Source organism: Chiloscyllium plagiosum, unplaced genomic scaffold (assembly GCF_037043375.1).
Source record: "Chiloscyllium plagiosum isolate Xiang-an unplaced genomic scaffold, Cpla_swu_hap1 HiC_scaffold_11, whole genome shotgun sequence".
Taxonomy (NCBI): domain Eukaryota; kingdom Metazoa; phylum Chordata; class Chondrichthyes; order Orectolobiformes; family Hemiscylliidae; genus Chiloscyllium; species Chiloscyllium plagiosum.
Genome location: NW_028270149.1, coordinates 78,291,189 through 78,308,407, shown reverse-complemented (window position 1 = coordinate 78,308,407; position 17,219 = coordinate 78,291,189). Strand labels below are relative to the sequence as shown.

Here is a 17,219-nt window from a genome sequence, read left to right as displayed (position 1 = left end):
ATATGTTTAACTCATTGATGTCATGACCAATTGGTGCACTGCAGCTTATCAAATGAACGTTTTTACATGTCCAGGGATTTTTGGAGGCAGTTTTAACCCAACTGGTCTGACAGAGAACCCACAGGATTATACAAGATGTTATTTTTCAATCCCTAAACAAGACTTCTTCATTAATAATCAATGAATACAGCAACCTCAGTGTTTAGACAACAGCAGGACGCAAAGAGAGAATAAATTCTCGATTCCAGTCAGTGACGCCCACATCCCATGAGAAAATGGGAGATTTTGTCACTTAAATCAAAAGACTTCGAGGTTGATGGAGTCAACGAGTCACGAGCAGATGAGGTGCAGTCAAAGGTCAAGATGGAAGTGAAATAAAAAATCGTGCAGCCCCAGAGATGATGTTCCTGTGCCTTGGCAGCAGTTTTGAATGGGCCACTCGGATTCATCAATCTGTTTTTTTTTTGCCAGATTTCCCACGCAGATGTCACTCTGATTTACAAGCCTGTTTTCTAGTCAGGTGGAAAAGCTGCAGAAACAGGGTTACATATCTCAGCTGCTGGTGGGAGCACGAGTTTTGGTGACAGGAGGTGGGGGTGGGGAGAGTAAAGAAGTGGGAGCTGGGGCTGTGTCTTTATTCGAGGTGAAATGAAGAGGATTGTCTAATCTGTTCTGTAGTCTGCCTGACAGTAATGCTGGATGGTTCAATTTATAGATTATAAAGAGAATGTAGATTGTCTTACCAGGATACTGAAGAGAGAAGAGGAAACAAGCCTGAAGGAGTCAGTATGAGTTCATAGAGTCATAGAGATGTACTGCATGGAATCAGTCACCTCAGTCCAACCCGTCCATGCCGACCAGATATCCCAACCCAATCTAGTCCCACCTGCCAGCACCCGGCCCATATACCTCCAATCCTTTCCTATTCATATACCCATCCAAATGCCTCTTAAATGTTGCAATTGTACCAGCCTCCACCACATCCTCTGGCAGCTCATTCCATACACGTATCACCCTCTGTGTGAAAAAGTTGCCCCTTAGGTATCTTTTATATCTTTCCCCTCTCACCCTAAACCTATGCCCTCTAGTTCTGGACTCCCCAACCCCAGGGAAAAGACTTTGTCTGTTTATCCTATCCATACCCCTCATAATTTTGTAAACCTCCACAAGGTCACCCCTCAGCCTCCGACACTCCAGGGAAAACAGCCCCAGCCTATTCAGCCTCTCCCTATAGCTCAATTCTCCAACCCCGGCAACATCCTTGTAAATCTTTTTTTAACCCTTTCAAGTTTCACAGCATCTTTCCGATAGGAAGGAGACCAGAATTGCATGCAATATTCCAACAGTGGCCTAACCAATGTCCTATACAGCCGCAACATGACCTCCCAACTCCTGTACTCAATACTCTGACCAAAAAAGGAAAGCATACCAAATGCCTTCTTCACTATCCTATCCACCTATGACTCCACTTTCAAGGAGCTATGAACCTACACTCCAAGGTCTCTTTGTTCAGCAACACTCCCTAGGACCTTACCATTAAGTGTATAAGTCCTGCTAAGATTTGCTTTCCCAAAATGCAGCACCTCGCATTTACCCGAATTAAACTCCATCTGCCACATCTCAGCCTATTGGCCCATCTGGTCAAGATCCTGTTGTAATCTGAAGTAACCCTCTTCGTTGTCCACTACACCTCCAATTTTGGTGTTATCTGCAAACTTACTAACTGTACCTCTTATGCTCGCATCCAAATCATTTATGTAAATGACAAAAAGTAGAGGACCCGGCACCAATCCTTGTGGCACTCCACTGGTCACAGGACTCCAGTCTGAAAAACAACCCTCTACCACCACCCTCTGTCTTCTACCTTTGAGCCAGTTCTGTAACCAAAAGGCGAGTTCTCCCTGTATTCCATGAGATCTAACATTGTTAATCAGTTTCCCATGGGAAACCTTGTCGCACGCCTTACTGAAGTCCATATAGATCACATTTACTGCTCTGCCTTTATTAATCCTCTTTGTTGCTTCCTCAAAAAACTCAATCAAGTTTGTGAGATATGATTTCCCACGCACAAAACTATGTTGACTATCCCTAATCAGTCCTTGCCTTTCCAAATACATGTACATCCTGTCCCTCAGGATTCCCTCCAATAACTTGCCCACCACTGAGGTTAGGCTCACTGGTCTATAGTTCCCTGGCCTGTCCTTACCACCCTTCTTAAAAAGTGGCCCCACGTTAGCCAACCTCCAGTCTTCCGGCACTTCACATGTGACTATTGATGATACAAATATCTCAGCAAGAGACTCGCCAATCACTTCCCTAGCTTCCCACAGAGTTCTAGGGTACACTTGATCAGGTCCTGGGGATTTATCCACTTTTATGCATTTCAAGACATTCAGCACTTCCTCCTCTCTAATATGGACATTTAGCAAGATGTCACAATCTATTTCCCTACAGTCTATATCTTCCATATCCTTTTCTACAGTAAATACTGATGCAAAATACTCATTTAATATGAGTATTTCTACGGCTTCACATAAAGGCCATCTTGCTGATCTTTCAGGGGGCCTATTCTCTCCATAGATACCGTTTTGTCCATAATGTATTTGTAAAAACCATTTGGATTCTCCTTAATTCTATTTGCCAAAGCTATGCCATGTCCCCTTTTTGCCCTCCTGATTTCCCTCCTAAGTATACTCCTACTTCCTTTATACTCCTCTAAGGATTCATTCGATCTATCCTGCCTATACCTTACATATGCTTCCTTCTTTTTCTTAACCAAACCCTCAATTTCTTTAGTCATCCAGCATTCCCTATACCTACCAGCCTTTCTCTGGATTCTCGTTATCTCATTTCTGAAGGCTTCTCATTTTCTAGCCGTCCCTTTACCTGCGAACATCTGCCCCCAATCAGCTTTCGAAAGTTCTTGTCTAATACCGTCAAAATTGGCCTTTCTCCAATTTAGAACTTCAACTTTCAGATCTGGTCTATCCTTTTCCATCATTATTTTAAATCTAATACAATTATGGTCACTGTGACCAAAGTGCTCCCCCACTGACACCTCAGTCACCTGCCCTGCCTTATTTCCCAAGAGTAAGTCAAATTTTGCACTTTCTCTAGTAGGTACATCCACATACTGAATCAGAAAATTGTCTTGTACACACTTAACAAATTCCTCTCCATCTAAACCCTTAACACTATGGCAGTCCCAGCCGATGTTTGGAAAGTTAAAATCCCCTGCCATAACCACCCTATTATTCTTACAGATAGCTGAGATCTCCTTACAAGTTTGTTTCTCAATTTCCCTCTGACTATTAGGGGGTCTATAATACAATCCCAATAAGGTGATCATCCCTTTCTTATTTCTCAGTTCCACCCAAATAACTTCCCTGGATGTATTTCTGGGAATATCCTCCCTCAGCACAGCTGTAATGCTATCCCTTATCAAAAATGCCACTCCCCCTCCTCTCTTGCCTCCCTTTCTATCCTTCCTGTAGCATTTGTATCCTGGAACATTCAGCTGCCAGTCCTGCCCATTCCTGAGCCATGTTTCTGTAATTGCTATGATATCCCAATCCCATGTTCCTAACCATGTCCTGAGTTCACCTGCCTTCCCTGTTAGGCCTCTTGTATTGAAATAAATGCAGTTTAATTTATTAGTCCTACCTTGTCCCTGCCTGCCCTGTTTGACTCGCTTCTGTTCTCAACTGTACCTGTCTAAAATTGATCTCTTTCCTCATTATCTCCCTGGGTCCCACCACCCCACCCCCCCACCCCCACCTTACTAGTTTAAATTCTCCCAAGCAGTTCTAGCAAATCTCCCTGCCAGTATATTAGTCCCCTTCCAATTTAGGTGCAATCCGTCCTTCTTGTACTGGTCACTTCTACCCCAAAAGAGATTCCACTGATCCAAACATGTGAATCCCATACACCAGCTCCTCAGCCATGCATTCATTTGCTCTATCCTCCTATTCCTGCCCTCACTAGCTCGTAGCACTGGGAGTAATCCAGATATTACTACTCTCGAGGACCTCCTTTTTAAATTCCTGCCTAACTCTCTGTTATCTCCCTTCAGAATCTCAACCTTTTCCCTTCCAGTGTCGTTGGTTCCAATGTGGACAGTGACCTCTTGCTGGCCATTCTCCCCCATGAGAACATTCTGCACCCTCTCTGAGACATCCTTGATCCTGGCACCAGGGAAGCAACACACCATTCTGCTTTTTCGCTGCTGGCCACAGAAACGTCTGTCTGTACCTCGAAATAGAGAATCCCCTAACACAATTGATCTCTTGGAATCTGACATACCCCTCATTGCATTAGAGCCAGACTCAATACCAGAAACTTGGCTGTTCATGCTACGTTCCCCTGAGAATCCATCACCCACTACATTTTCCAAAACAGCATACCTGTTTAAAATTGGTATATCCACAAAAGACACCTGCACTAGCTGCCTATCTCTCTATCTATGTGACTGTATCTGAGACTTTCTCCCTTCCTAGAACTGCCATCCATCACATAATGTTGCTGTTGTAAATTCCTCATTGCTTCTGTCTAACCAACCGACCCATTCGATCTGATAAGATTCAAGTGAAAGTCCATCAGAGATAGAGGGTGAGCGAACTTGAGGGAGTCAGTGGGAGTTTTTTCTAAATTCACTGATGGGATGTGGACATTGCTGTCTGGACCAGCATTTATTGCTCATCCCTAGTTGCCCTTGAGAAGCTGGGGGTGAGGTACATTCTTGAACCGCTGCAATCCACCTGTTGTGGGAAAACCCATAATGCCATCAGGGAGAGAATTCCAGGACTTTGACCCTGCAACAATGAAGGAACAGCAATATATTTCCAAATCAGGATGATGAGTGGCTTGGAGGGGTACTGAATGTGGTGGTGTTCCCATGTATCTGCTGCCCTTGTCCTTGGAAGTGGTTTTGGATGTGGAAGGTGCATTCTGAGGAGCTTTGGTGAATCTCTGCAGTGCATCTTGTAGATGTTACACACTTCTACTACTACTGAGAGTCGACGGTGGAGGGAGTGAATGCTTGTGGATGTAGTGCCGGAGAATGGGCTGCTTTGTCCTGGATAGTGTCAAACTTCTTGAGTGTTATTGGAGCTGCACTAATCCAGGCATGTGGGAAGTATTCCATCACACTCCTGATTCATACTTTGTAGATGGTGGGCAGTTTTCGGGGAGTCAGGAGGTGAGTTGCTTGATGTGGTATTCCTAGCCTCTGACCTGCTCTTTTAGTCTTTGTATTTATGTAGTAGGTGCAGTTGTGTTTCTGGTCAATGGCAATCCCAAGGATATTGATAGTGAGGGATTCAGTGATGGTACCAGCATTGAAAGGGGCAGTGGTACTGTCTTTTATTGGAGATGGTCATAGCCTGGCATTTGTGTGCCACAAATGTTACTTGCCACTTGTAAGCCCAAGGCTTGGATATTGTCCAGATGTTGTTTCATTTGGACATGGGCTGCTTCAGTATCTGAGGGATCATGGCTGGTGCTGAACATGGTGTAATCATCGGCGGACATCCCCACTTCTGACCTTATGATGGAGGGAAGGTCATTAATGAAGCAGCTGAAGAGAGTTGGGCCTAGGCCATTACCCTGAGGAACTCCTGCACGGATGTCCTGAAGCTGAGATGGCTGACCTCCAACAACCACAATCACAACCATCTTCTTCTGTGCCCGATCTGACTTCAACCAGTGGAGAGTTTGTCCCCGATACCCTTTGATTCCAGTTTTGCTAGGGCTCCTTGATCCACAGTCAACCAAATCCAACTTTAATGTCAAGGGCTGTCACTCTCATCGCATTTTGCCTCTTAAATTCAGCTCTTCTGTCCATCACTGAGCAAGTTATTGCTGCGCAGGTGCTGCCTGATAGCACTGTGGATGACACCTTCCATCACTTTACTGATGATTGACAGTAAACTGATGGGGCTGGGTTGTATTTGTCTTGCCTTTTATATACGGGAGATACCTGGGCAATTTTCCACATTGTTGGGTATATGCACTGTTGTAACTGTACTGGAACAGTTTGGCTAGTGGAGCAGCAAGTTCTGGAGCACAAGGCTTCAGTACTATCACCGGAATGATGTCAGGGCCCATAACCTTAGCGGTATCCAGTGCTTCCAACCATTTATTTATATGACTTGGAGTGATAGAGTTAGAGAGATGGCAAGTCGAGAGAGTCAGTCACAGATACAGAGTGAGCTTGAGGGAATCCGACAGTAATAGAAAAAAGTAAACATGATGGTGTCAGTGGGAGTGACACAGTGAATACAGTGAGTCTGACAGAGTCAGATAAAGTTAGAAGGAGATCAAGTCAGATGGAATAGGTGGGACTGAGAGACACAGTGAATCTAAGACAGTGAGATTTAGGGAGAGAATGAGAGAGTCAGTGGGATTTAGAGTGGATCGAGAGAGTCAGTGAGGGTTCAAGGGGGACAGTGCTGGAGAGTGTCAGTGAGAGTTAGAGAAACAATGAGTCACAGAGTCAGTCAGAGATAGAGAGAGAATTAGTTTGCGAGAGTTAGAAAGAGTGAGTCTGAGAAAGTCAGTCTAAGATAGACAATATATTTGAAAGAGTCAATGAGAGTTAGACAGAATGCGATCTGAGGGAAATAGTAGTAGAGAGAATGTCCTGAGTCAGAGATAGTCAGTCTGAGAAAGTCAGTCAGAATTGGAGAGAGTGCACACCTTAGAGAGTCATTTGCAGTGAGAACAACAGAGATACCGAGGGTGTCAATGAGAGTGGGAATAGCAGCAAGACTGGGGGTGTCAGTGAGAATGAGAATACACTGAGGGTGTCAGTGAGAGTTTATCTCCATAAATCTCACTGTCTTAGATTCACTGTGTCTCTCAGTCCCACCTACTCCATCTGACTTGATCTCCTTCTAACTTGGGAGGAGCGAGAGGAGAAAGGAAAGAGTGAATTTGGGGAGTCAGAGTTCCAGGGGTGCAGGTCACATTTAGGTTCAGCACCATAACTACAGTGGGTAATGGCTGCAGCAGGGCAAGAAGAAGGAATCCAAACCCAGGGTTACAAATTCCATCTCACCCCCCACCACCGAGTCAATAACATTTTTCTACCCTCTCCCCACCCCTCCTTGTCCCATTGTGGAAGAACATGTAGAGCCAAAATTGGCTTCCTCAGTCATCTGTCGACCCACCCATAACAAACGTAGAGAATGCTAGAGAAGTCAGCAGCTCTGAACAGAGAAACAGAATTAACATTTTGAGTTCTGTATGACTTTTTTTTCAGAACCGAAGACTCCTTCAGTCTGATACACATCATCCGTGATTTGATGGGACCATCAATGATGGTGCAGAATAAAACCAACAGTATGGGTCCAATCCCCATATCAGCTATTAGAGTTCATTGTGGCTTGTCTCTTCACCTTTACCCACATGACTGCAGTGGTTACTGTCAAGCTATACATAACTAATTGTCTCTGTCCAGTGGAGGGGTATGCCTGTTGATCATTGTAGACATTGACTCCCTAACTTAGCCCTGAGGGGTGTGCCAGAGGAAAACTGCACGTTTTTTACCCTGACCTGAAGAGGGTGGAAGGCTAAGCCAGATAACTAAAGAGAAGTCAGCTTCACTTCCATCATGGAAAAAAATTTTAAAAACCAACATCCCAGTTCTGTGAGAGCTTGACCACATCCACTCAGACTGCTTCTATTGTTCCACCTTTTAAAATAATCCAGTATAATATGGGCAAGTGTGGAATAATTAAGCATGGATTCACTATGTGTTGCGAACAAGACCAAACCCTCTCAAAGTATTCAGAAGCTAGTCTAGAACCAAACATTTTCTTATTTTAAAAGTAAATGTAAGGTGTTGCATTCCAGGTACAATTCAATTGTTGAACTACTAAATTTAAAGCAAAACGCACATTATTCAGCCACTATAGTTAAAATACAATGAAAGAAAGAAGGAATTGTAATAACTTAACTACACTGGAAAACTTAACAGGATATTAAATACAGTAACTATTACTAATTAACTGTTCCAATAAAGTAACATCCCAAAAATATGTCCTTGGAAAATGCAGATTCAGAAAACAGATTGTCTCACATGCAACTCCTGCAGCAGGACGAGAATCCTAGCTTTTAGCTGAAATCGAGAGAGGGAAAGAATAACTTTCACTCCTTCACGACCCCAATAGCTACTGCTGAAAGCTAAACTAACAACTCTGGTTCTGTGGAGCTTGACCACACCCATTCAGGTTGTTTCTATTGTTCCAACTTTAAAAAAAAAACTCAAAGCTTCACAAGCTATTTACTCTAGTGGCTCTGGTGGGCTGCTCACCACCTCTGCCTTAAAACATTTCTTCAAAAAAAAGCAGGACAAAGTACACCTCTTACAGTCACAGTATCGCCAGATTAAGGATAAAAGATATTTAAACAATTGGACTGTGATTTTTTTTAGCCATTTGACAGAGAGAGTTGGTGAAGGTAATGAGGGCAATGTGGTGTACATTGACTTCCAGAAGGCATTTGATAAAGTGCTTCCCAGTAAAGTTGAAGCGCATGGAATATCAATGACAGTGGCAGTACGATCATAATTGGTTAAGTGATGAGGGACAGACTGGTGGTGACTGTGATTTTTTTTACAATGGTATATCATGGGGTCCTCCAGGCATTAGTGTTAGGAGCATTGCTTTACTTGATCTACATGAATGACGTAAGCTTGGATGTGAAGAACACAATTTTAAAGATGACATGAAGCTTGCAACCTTGGTGAGGTTCTGAGGGATTTGGGGGAATAGTGATAGTCTTCAAGAGGACAGAGGTCAGTGGAATGAATGGATGTGACAGATGAAATTTAATGCAGAGAACTGTAAAGTGATACATTTTTTACTGCCGGAAGAATGAGAAAAGGCAATACAAAAGATTGAAATCTAAAGGAGGAACACAAGTAGAGGGACCTCAGACTGCAAATGCATAAATTATTGAAATGGCAGTGTTGGATGAGAAACTGTTTTATAAGGTTTACAGGATTCTGGGATTTATCAGCAGAGATAAAGCTTAGAAAAACAAAGTTATGATGATAAACCTTGATAAGATACTTGCTCAGTCTTAACCAGCGCATTCAGTCTAATTCTGCTCCAGTAAGGATCCAAAGGCTTGGTAGAGGGTGTCGGAAAGACTTACAGTAATGATTCAGAGGATGAGAGCCAAATACTCCAGGAATAGATTAGAGAGACTGACATTGTTCTCCTTAAGGATGATTGAGAAAAGATTTAAGAGTGGTTTTCAAAATAATGAAAGCTTTGGACAGTCTACATGGTGAGAAATGGTTCCCAGTGTTAAATGAGTCAATAAGCAAAAAACACCATTTTAAAGCATTTGTCAAAAGGACCAAAAATGACATGACAAAGAATCAATTTCAATGAAGCTAGCATGTGGAATGGCCTACCTGAGACTGAGGAGGGAATTTAATCACATCTTTCACAAGAGAACTTGATAATCAGTGGGTAAGAAAATATTGGTAAAGCCAGAGAGAATGAGTGGAGAAGTGGGGCTCACTGAATTGCTCTTGTGGAGAGCTTGCATGGACATGATGGGACAAACAGTCTCCTGTGTAGTAATCACTCTGAGTCTGTGAGACATAACCGATGAGCACGATGATTCAAAGAGATTAAGTAATCTTCTGTGCTTTCTTTTCAGACTCTAATTTACAACATATACCAGCTTACGGTGCAGAGAATTATTTTCAGCTTTGCCAACCATCTGACTGCATTATGATACACTCAATCTTGACTGTGAAGTTTAGTGTGCTGCTGATTTAGTTTTTTTTATCTCTTGACTAGCCTCTCATCCCACACACTTTGTAAATATTCTAAAACTGCAGCCTTTATACAATCCTGCCCCAAATGTCACTTGTCCAATTCACCCACCCCCGACCCTCCTTGCATGGGACCTTGTATCGAAATCACTTCCTGACCTCTTCTATCTCTATTTCTGTGAATTCTTCCAACCGTGTTTTCTTTCTACGTTACTTAACGCACAATATAAATGCAAGCTGTTATTATTTTACCTCCCCGCTGCTTGAAAGCCCTCATTCCCTGCTATGCTGTCCAATCTGCCACCAGACCATTCCTCCCTCCAGATTTCACTGCCCGAGAGGAAACCAAGAGAGGGCTCATGGAAGCTGACATTGGCAAAGCCTTCGATGTTTTAAATTTTAACAGTACAAATCAGCAGAATCTGAAAGGAGTAAGAGGCACCAAGGCACATCAAGGAGAGAGAGAGAGAAAAAACGATGCTTTGAGTGGTATAAGTTAACAGGCTTTGCAACAGAATGAAGAAAATTCCTTGCAAATGGAGACTCAGAGACCTTGGTGGGATGGAGTACATTTGAAACAATTTAAAGATTTTTTTCTTCGGTTTATCCATCAACTATTCCCTGACTGAGAGGACCTGCAAGCAATTAATTAATGGACGTCTATTAATGATAGGATTTTAGGAAATGTGGAAGGGGTGTCAAGTGTAACTGGTCTAACATATCTCAGTATCAATGATTAACATTGAGCACTCGTAACGAGTTCAGCCCATCTCAACGTCCCCTCACACTGCCTTCCTGCTGATTCGGCCACCCTAGAGAACATGGGCAAAGATGTTTCACCATCACATTTAAATATATTGGAGCGCGGTCCTGCTATAACCTGCCACTTCAAACCAAATAAAGGCATTGAAGTAATTAACAGAGGCGCTGTAGTATCGAAGGTAGTACCCCTGCCTCTGAACGAGAAGCTCCAGGTCCATGCACCACTCTAGAATTTGATGGCCAAGGAATATGCATTCATAAAGCAGCCAAATAGGTTGAGGATCAATGTGCTAATCCTCCCAATGGCAGGCAGTAAGAGCAGGATAGATTCCTGGTCAGACCTGCCAGGGAAATACCCAGAGCAATTGCCATACATTGGTCCAGACTACAGCTCACATGTGAAAGTGTATGGCATGACTCTAACCTTTTGGCTGGATGGCCAATGTCAACAGCATAGGGTTTCCTCCCCATCCTGTAGAGTATGGATTCGGAACCTATCTCTTTGTCCTTCCCATGCAAATTTACAACACAACAGAAGATCGATGACAAAATGTGCTACTGCAAGGATTCATCACCAAGCTGCATTAAGTTAAGCTACAGTAAACAGACAACCTATTGCACATGATTGTGCAGTATCAACAAGGATGTGAAAGAAATAAGTCCTTACCAAGCCTTCACTGGGCATGATGTTTGTTAGGTGGACAACTTCAAGATGAGCAGACTGTGACACTAGGGAGTCCGATGATAATGAGATGATGTGGTCACAGATCCCAGATAATGTTTTACACTGTAAGTAATCAAAGAGCCAAAGACCAGTGTTAGTTGTGTGAAAAAGAAATGCAATCTTCCCTTTCCCTTCATCAATTGTTCTTTTTATAGTTACCACATGAAAGCTTGTTATTAATCATGCAGCAGAAAATACATTATGTTGAAAGAGAGACACTGTTAATTCATCATCATACATATTATCTCTGTATTTTATGCTTTGTGCGTTTCCAACTGAGACAATTTCATCACCATTTCAGTCTCACTTTCTTAAGCAAACCCCGAAATGCTGCTTGATCTACAATTTTATTGCTTTGTTTTACCTACATGTTGCTGCGTGTTCAGTAACTGCTGAACTGTCAGCACAGACACAGCAATGTTAATTTAGTGAAGATTTAAATGCAACAGTTTATTCTCTGGCTCATGTCACATTTTGCAAAGTGAATGAATCCAATATTTAGATTTCTGCTGGCAATGGAACTGCTCATTTACAATACAGGCTCCGTTCGCCAAAGCATGAGACAGTTACCACATCTCTCCCCCTGAAACAGTGTAAGAACTGATTACTTTGACAGATTACGCTCACATCACCACCCAATCCTGCATCCGTACAGTTCACAAAATTGGAAGTTTGCCAAGAAAAAGGGAGTCCAATTTAATACTTGGAGGTTATCTGTTCATGTTTCATGACTCTTTTTATAAGTGATACCAGAACATACGCATAGTGACTTCTCATTAGTATTGGGGGGAGGGGGGGAGCAATATCAGAATCGGTTCTCAAGCCTAACAAATCATATGGGACATCCTCCAAACAAAATCTTCTGTCAATTCCTGAATAATGTGGCGTTGAGTCCAACATTTCACCCTTAATCAACATCACAACCAAAAAGGTACATTGTTTGTTGATACCATCCACTGTTTCATAGGATCTTGTTAATAAACTGGTTGCCATGTTTGGCAAGAAAACAACAATGATTAAATTTCAAAGTAATGAATTATGTATGAATCACTTGGGACTTGAGATAAGACAAGGTGCTGCTTAACTGTATTCATCCAGTGAGCAGTAAGTCAATCAAAATGGGGTAGAAGAAGAGAAAGTCACTTGACTGATCACTACTGATATGATCAACACAGATCATGCAATTTCTTGTTGCTGTATACACATTAGCCTTGGCTCTGGTGTCACATTCTTGCAACAGAACCAGAAGCTGTGGGTTATCTGTTCATGTTTCATGATTGGAGGTCCATATCAGGGACTTGAAAGAACATAAGATTAGATTACTTTACAGTGTGGAAACAGGCCCTTCGGCCCAACAAGTCCACACCGACCCGCCAACCACCCATACCCCTACATTTACCCCTTACCTAACGCTACGGACAATTTAGCATGGCCAATTCACCTGACCTGCACATCTTTGGACTGTGGGAGGAAACCGGAGCACCCGGAGGAAACATAAAGTGGGAGATCACTGTTGGAGAAGAGAGAGTGTCATATTTTGGAGTGAAACCAAAATATCTATCTTCCCTACAAGGAGTGTGTAAATGATCACACGGTGCGATTTGAAGAATAATGTTCAACCAGCATAATGAAACAAATTAACTTATTCATACTCTTATTTGGGAACTCTGATGTGTAAAATCCATCTGCCACACTGGCTGAGAAAACACATTCTGGTGGTAGTGAGAACTGCAGGTGCTGGAGATCAGAGTGGATAGAGTGGAGCTGGAAAAAGCACAGCAGGTCAAGCAGCATCAGAGGAGAAGGGGAGTCGATGCTTCAGGTCAGAACTTTTCGTCAGTCCAATAATCTTTCATCCTAAACCCAGGTGACTTCAGATATTTAATCTATCCTACAAAGTTGTCACATCATGAAAAATGAGCTGCAGGAGCACACTGCAAACCTCGTGTTTTCCAATATTGTTTTGCCAATTTATGATCCATTATTGCACAGCACTGGAAAACTGGGTAGTCAGGAACTTAGATGAATTCAGAGATATATGGGGAAAATCTTGCACATTCCGCTCTGATATGTTTGATAGTGAATGAGAGTTTAATCAAGCTAACCAACTTAGTCACCTTCCACCATGATAATATCTGTGGTGGAAAGGCCTGTGGATCTCCATCTGCCAATGAGACCCTTAAGTGAGTATTAACAGTCTCATCCTGTCAGCATTGGAGGGAGTGAAACAAGCAAACCCAAGCAAGCTCCAAGAGTGTTCCTCACTTGACAACCTGATTGAGGGGCCCAGGACCGGGAAGGCCAAGTGAGAGAGCTAACCCTCTGTGCTCACTGCTGATCCATGTCCTAATCTGCAACCCACTACCTCGCCTATCATGAATCAGTTCTTGGACCTTGGATGGGTGTAGCACCGGCAGCAACCATCACCTCCCAGTGGTGCTGCTGTTCAACACATCAGTGACTCATTGGCCAGCAGGACTTCTGCCCGTGGGGTCCTTAATCCTGAAGGCAGGCCTATCACTGGCCAAATAAGTGCCTGAGTGGAACAAAGTGCTGTGCACCTTCTCAGAAAGGTGAGACACAAGGACTTTTGCCAACACTCCAATTGGCAGCTAACATCCCTGCTGCCTCCACACAGTTCTGGTCATTCTCTCAATACTATAATCTTGGAGCTCTTGCTAGGGCAGTTCAGGGGGCTAACTGGAAGCAGAAATGATTCTCATTTCCCATACCTCAGCGTAAATAAGGAATAATAGAATAACCAAAAACAAAAGCTTGTTCTTCATACATCTGGTCTGAAACCAGAAATATGGTGATCCTTCCTTTTCCCTGTCTTTTACAGACCTGAAAGAGAAAATCAAAATGGAATCACCAGATTGCAAAATATTTATGCAAGATCTATGGTCCAAAGGTAAAGATATGATGTTCACTGAACTCAAATAAAGCTGGCGATAAAAGATTTATGATTGTTGTGGCCTGGATTTCCTCTAACTCAGTGTCACCATGAAACTGATGCTAAGTCAAGGAGCTCTCCAGGTTTCTAGCAGCGATGATGTCACCAAGCAGGAGAAAGAACCAAATACATGAAGTATTCTCTTGGACAGCAAATGAGGAAGTAAAGTCCTCTGAATGTCTTCACTTTTTGTCCAAATTTATCATTGGACAATATTTATTATTGCTACAATAAATCATTGGACAGGAGATATGCCAGATTAAGTAGAAACCAAAATATCACAAACAAGCTTCAAAGGATTTGTTTTAAGGATGTGTAATTTTTGATCACAATGGAGAAATGTGATATCCAATAAATGTAAGATTCCCCATTCAAGGTCAGCCATACCGACCAGTAATAACAATGCAGTTTCTGCATTGTTAAAATTTGAATTCCATCCCATTCAACAGGATTTACTTCAAGGACATCGTCTCAGTCTTGGCGAAACTTTGGGTTTTAGTCTCTGGCCCAACAGCAAGGCTATTTCTGGGTTAAGAATCCAAACACCTGATCAGTAGGTCTGCTTATGGGAGCCAAACAATTAATCTGTCACAGGCAACATTCCAGATCCTAATCTGCTGCGCAAAAAAATGTTTTTTCCTCATGTCAGTGTTGGCTCTTTTCCAACCACTTTCAACTAGTCTTCTTTGTTCTCAATTCTCCCATGAATGGGAACAGATTTTCTCTTTCCAAATTCCAGAACCTTCAAAAATATTTACACCGTTTTGAGTTAGTGCTATGTTATCACTGCAATCTCATATGTCCACATACCCATTTGTGCTTACACCACACTAATCTTTCTCATCGTGCCTCATGTGAACTGAATTAGATCTTACTGAATTCCCTTTTTGCCCAACCCCACATAATAGCATATTGATTTGACAAAAAGTAGAAGAGAAACATAACTTTACCCAACTGGAATAGGAATTGGGTGATCTGTGAGATTTTCTTATATAGATTACCAGCTTCCAAAAAAACAGTATGAAAATTACTGGCAAATTACTCTCCTATCAGCCTACTGATGATCAGCGACTCAATGGAAGAAGTTATCCATGCTATTGTCCAGCATTTGCTCAACAAGAATCATTCACAGGATGAGGGTCTCACTGGCTGGGCCAGCATTTATTGCCCATTCCTATTTGCCCAGAAGGCCGACAAGAGTCAATTACATTGCTGTGATCCTAGAGTCATGAGTCGTCCAGACCAGGAAAGGATGGCAGCTTCCTTCCCTAAAGAACATTACTGAATCAGATATTTCTTTCTGACAATTCACAATGGTTTTGTGATCATCATTAGGCTTTAATTTCAGATTTTTGTTAAATTCAAATTTCTACCACAGCAGAATTTGAACCTGTGTCTCCAGAACATTACCTGGGTCTCTAGAAGAACAGTCCAGTAATAATGTCACTGGGCCATTGCTTCCCCTAATTGCTCTGCTCATTGATACTCAGTTTGGGTTTCACCAGGGCCAATCAGTCCTGGCATTATTACAGGATATCTCTGCATGAGCTCCTCAGGGTAGTGTCTGAGGCACAACCATCTTCAGTCGCTTCTTCAATGACCTTCTCGCCATCATAAGGTCTGAAATGGGATTGGTCACTGATAATGTTTAGCACCATTCATGACTCCTTAGACACTAAAGCTATCCATGTACAGATACAGGAAATTCTGGACAATATCTAGAGCTGGCAAGTGGGAAGTAACATTCACACCACATCACACTGCCAGGAAGTGAACATCTCTGAGAGAATCTAACTATCTCTCATACAGTCACAGTGTCATACAGTCATACAGTCAACAAACAAACTCTTCGGCCTAACTTATCCATGCCAAACAGGTTTCCTAAATTAAACTAGTCCCATCTGCCTGTGTTTGGCTCACATCCCTCTAAATGTTTCTTGTACATGCACCTCTCCAAATGTCTTTTAAATGTTGTTATTGTATTTGCATCTACAACTACCTCTGGCAGCTTATTCCAGATACACACCAATCTCTGCATGGAAAAGATGTCCATCAGGGCCCTTTTAAATCTTTCCTCTCTCATCTTAAACTTATGCCCTCTAGCTTTGGACTGCATTTCCTCAGGGAAAAGACCTTGCCTATTCACCCTGTCCATGCCCCTCCTGATCTTATAAACCTCTATAAGGTCACCCCTCAACCTCATACATTCCAGGGGGAAAAAAACCCAGTCTATCTAGCCTCTCCTTATAACTCAAACCTCCAGTCTAAGTAACACCTTTGTAAATCTTTTTGCACCCTTTCCAGTTTAATAACATTCTTCCTTTAGCAGAATGACTAAAACATATGTAGTACTCCAAATGTGGCCTTACTAATGTCTTGTACAGTCATAACATGACATCCCAACTCCTGTACTCAATGCACTGACCAATGAAGGCAACTGTGCCAAATATCTTTTCAACACCCTGTCTACCTGTGACACCACTTTCAAAGAGCTATGTATCTGCACTCCTAGGTCTCTCTGTTTGACAACACTTCCACGGTCCTACCATTGACTGAAAAGTCTGCTTTGGTTTGTCTTACCAAAATGCAACACCTCGTATTTATCTAAATTTACCTCTATCTGCCATTCCTTGGCCACTGTCCCAGTTGTACTCTTCACTGTTCACTATGCCACCAATTTTGGTGTCATCTGCAAACTTACTAAACATGCCTCCTGTATTCTCACCCAAAAAATAAATTTATATAAATGACAAACAACAGTGGACCCATCACTGATCCTTGCAGCACACTGCTGGTCACAGGCCTCCAGTTTGAACAACCATCTACTACAGCCCTCTGTCTCCTACCATCAAGCCAATTTTGTTTCCAATTGGCTACCTCTCCCTTGATTCCATGTGATCTAACCTTAATAACCAGCATACCATGCACAACCTTTTTGAAGACCTTGCTAAAGTCCATGTAGACAACATCTACCACTCTGCCTTTTC

General features: G+C 42.5%; 1 protein-coding gene across 3 annotated transcripts in view; it reads right to left on the bottom strand.

Annotated features, from left to right (window-relative positions):
* The window catches only part of LOC122557100 (connector enhancer of kinase suppressor of ras 2), a 585,950-nt gene that overhangs the window by 346,781 nt on the left and 221,950 nt on the right, over positions 1 to 17,219 (bottom strand). For all 3 annotated transcript variants that reach the window (XM_043704404.2, XM_087992202.1, XM_043704405.2), the window contains exon 6: positions 11,223 to 11,342. In XM_043704404.2, the coding sequence (XP_043560339.1) occupies positions 11,223 to 11,342 (120 nt within the window). The remainder of the gene's footprint in view (positions 1 to 11,222; positions 11,343 to 17,219) is intronic.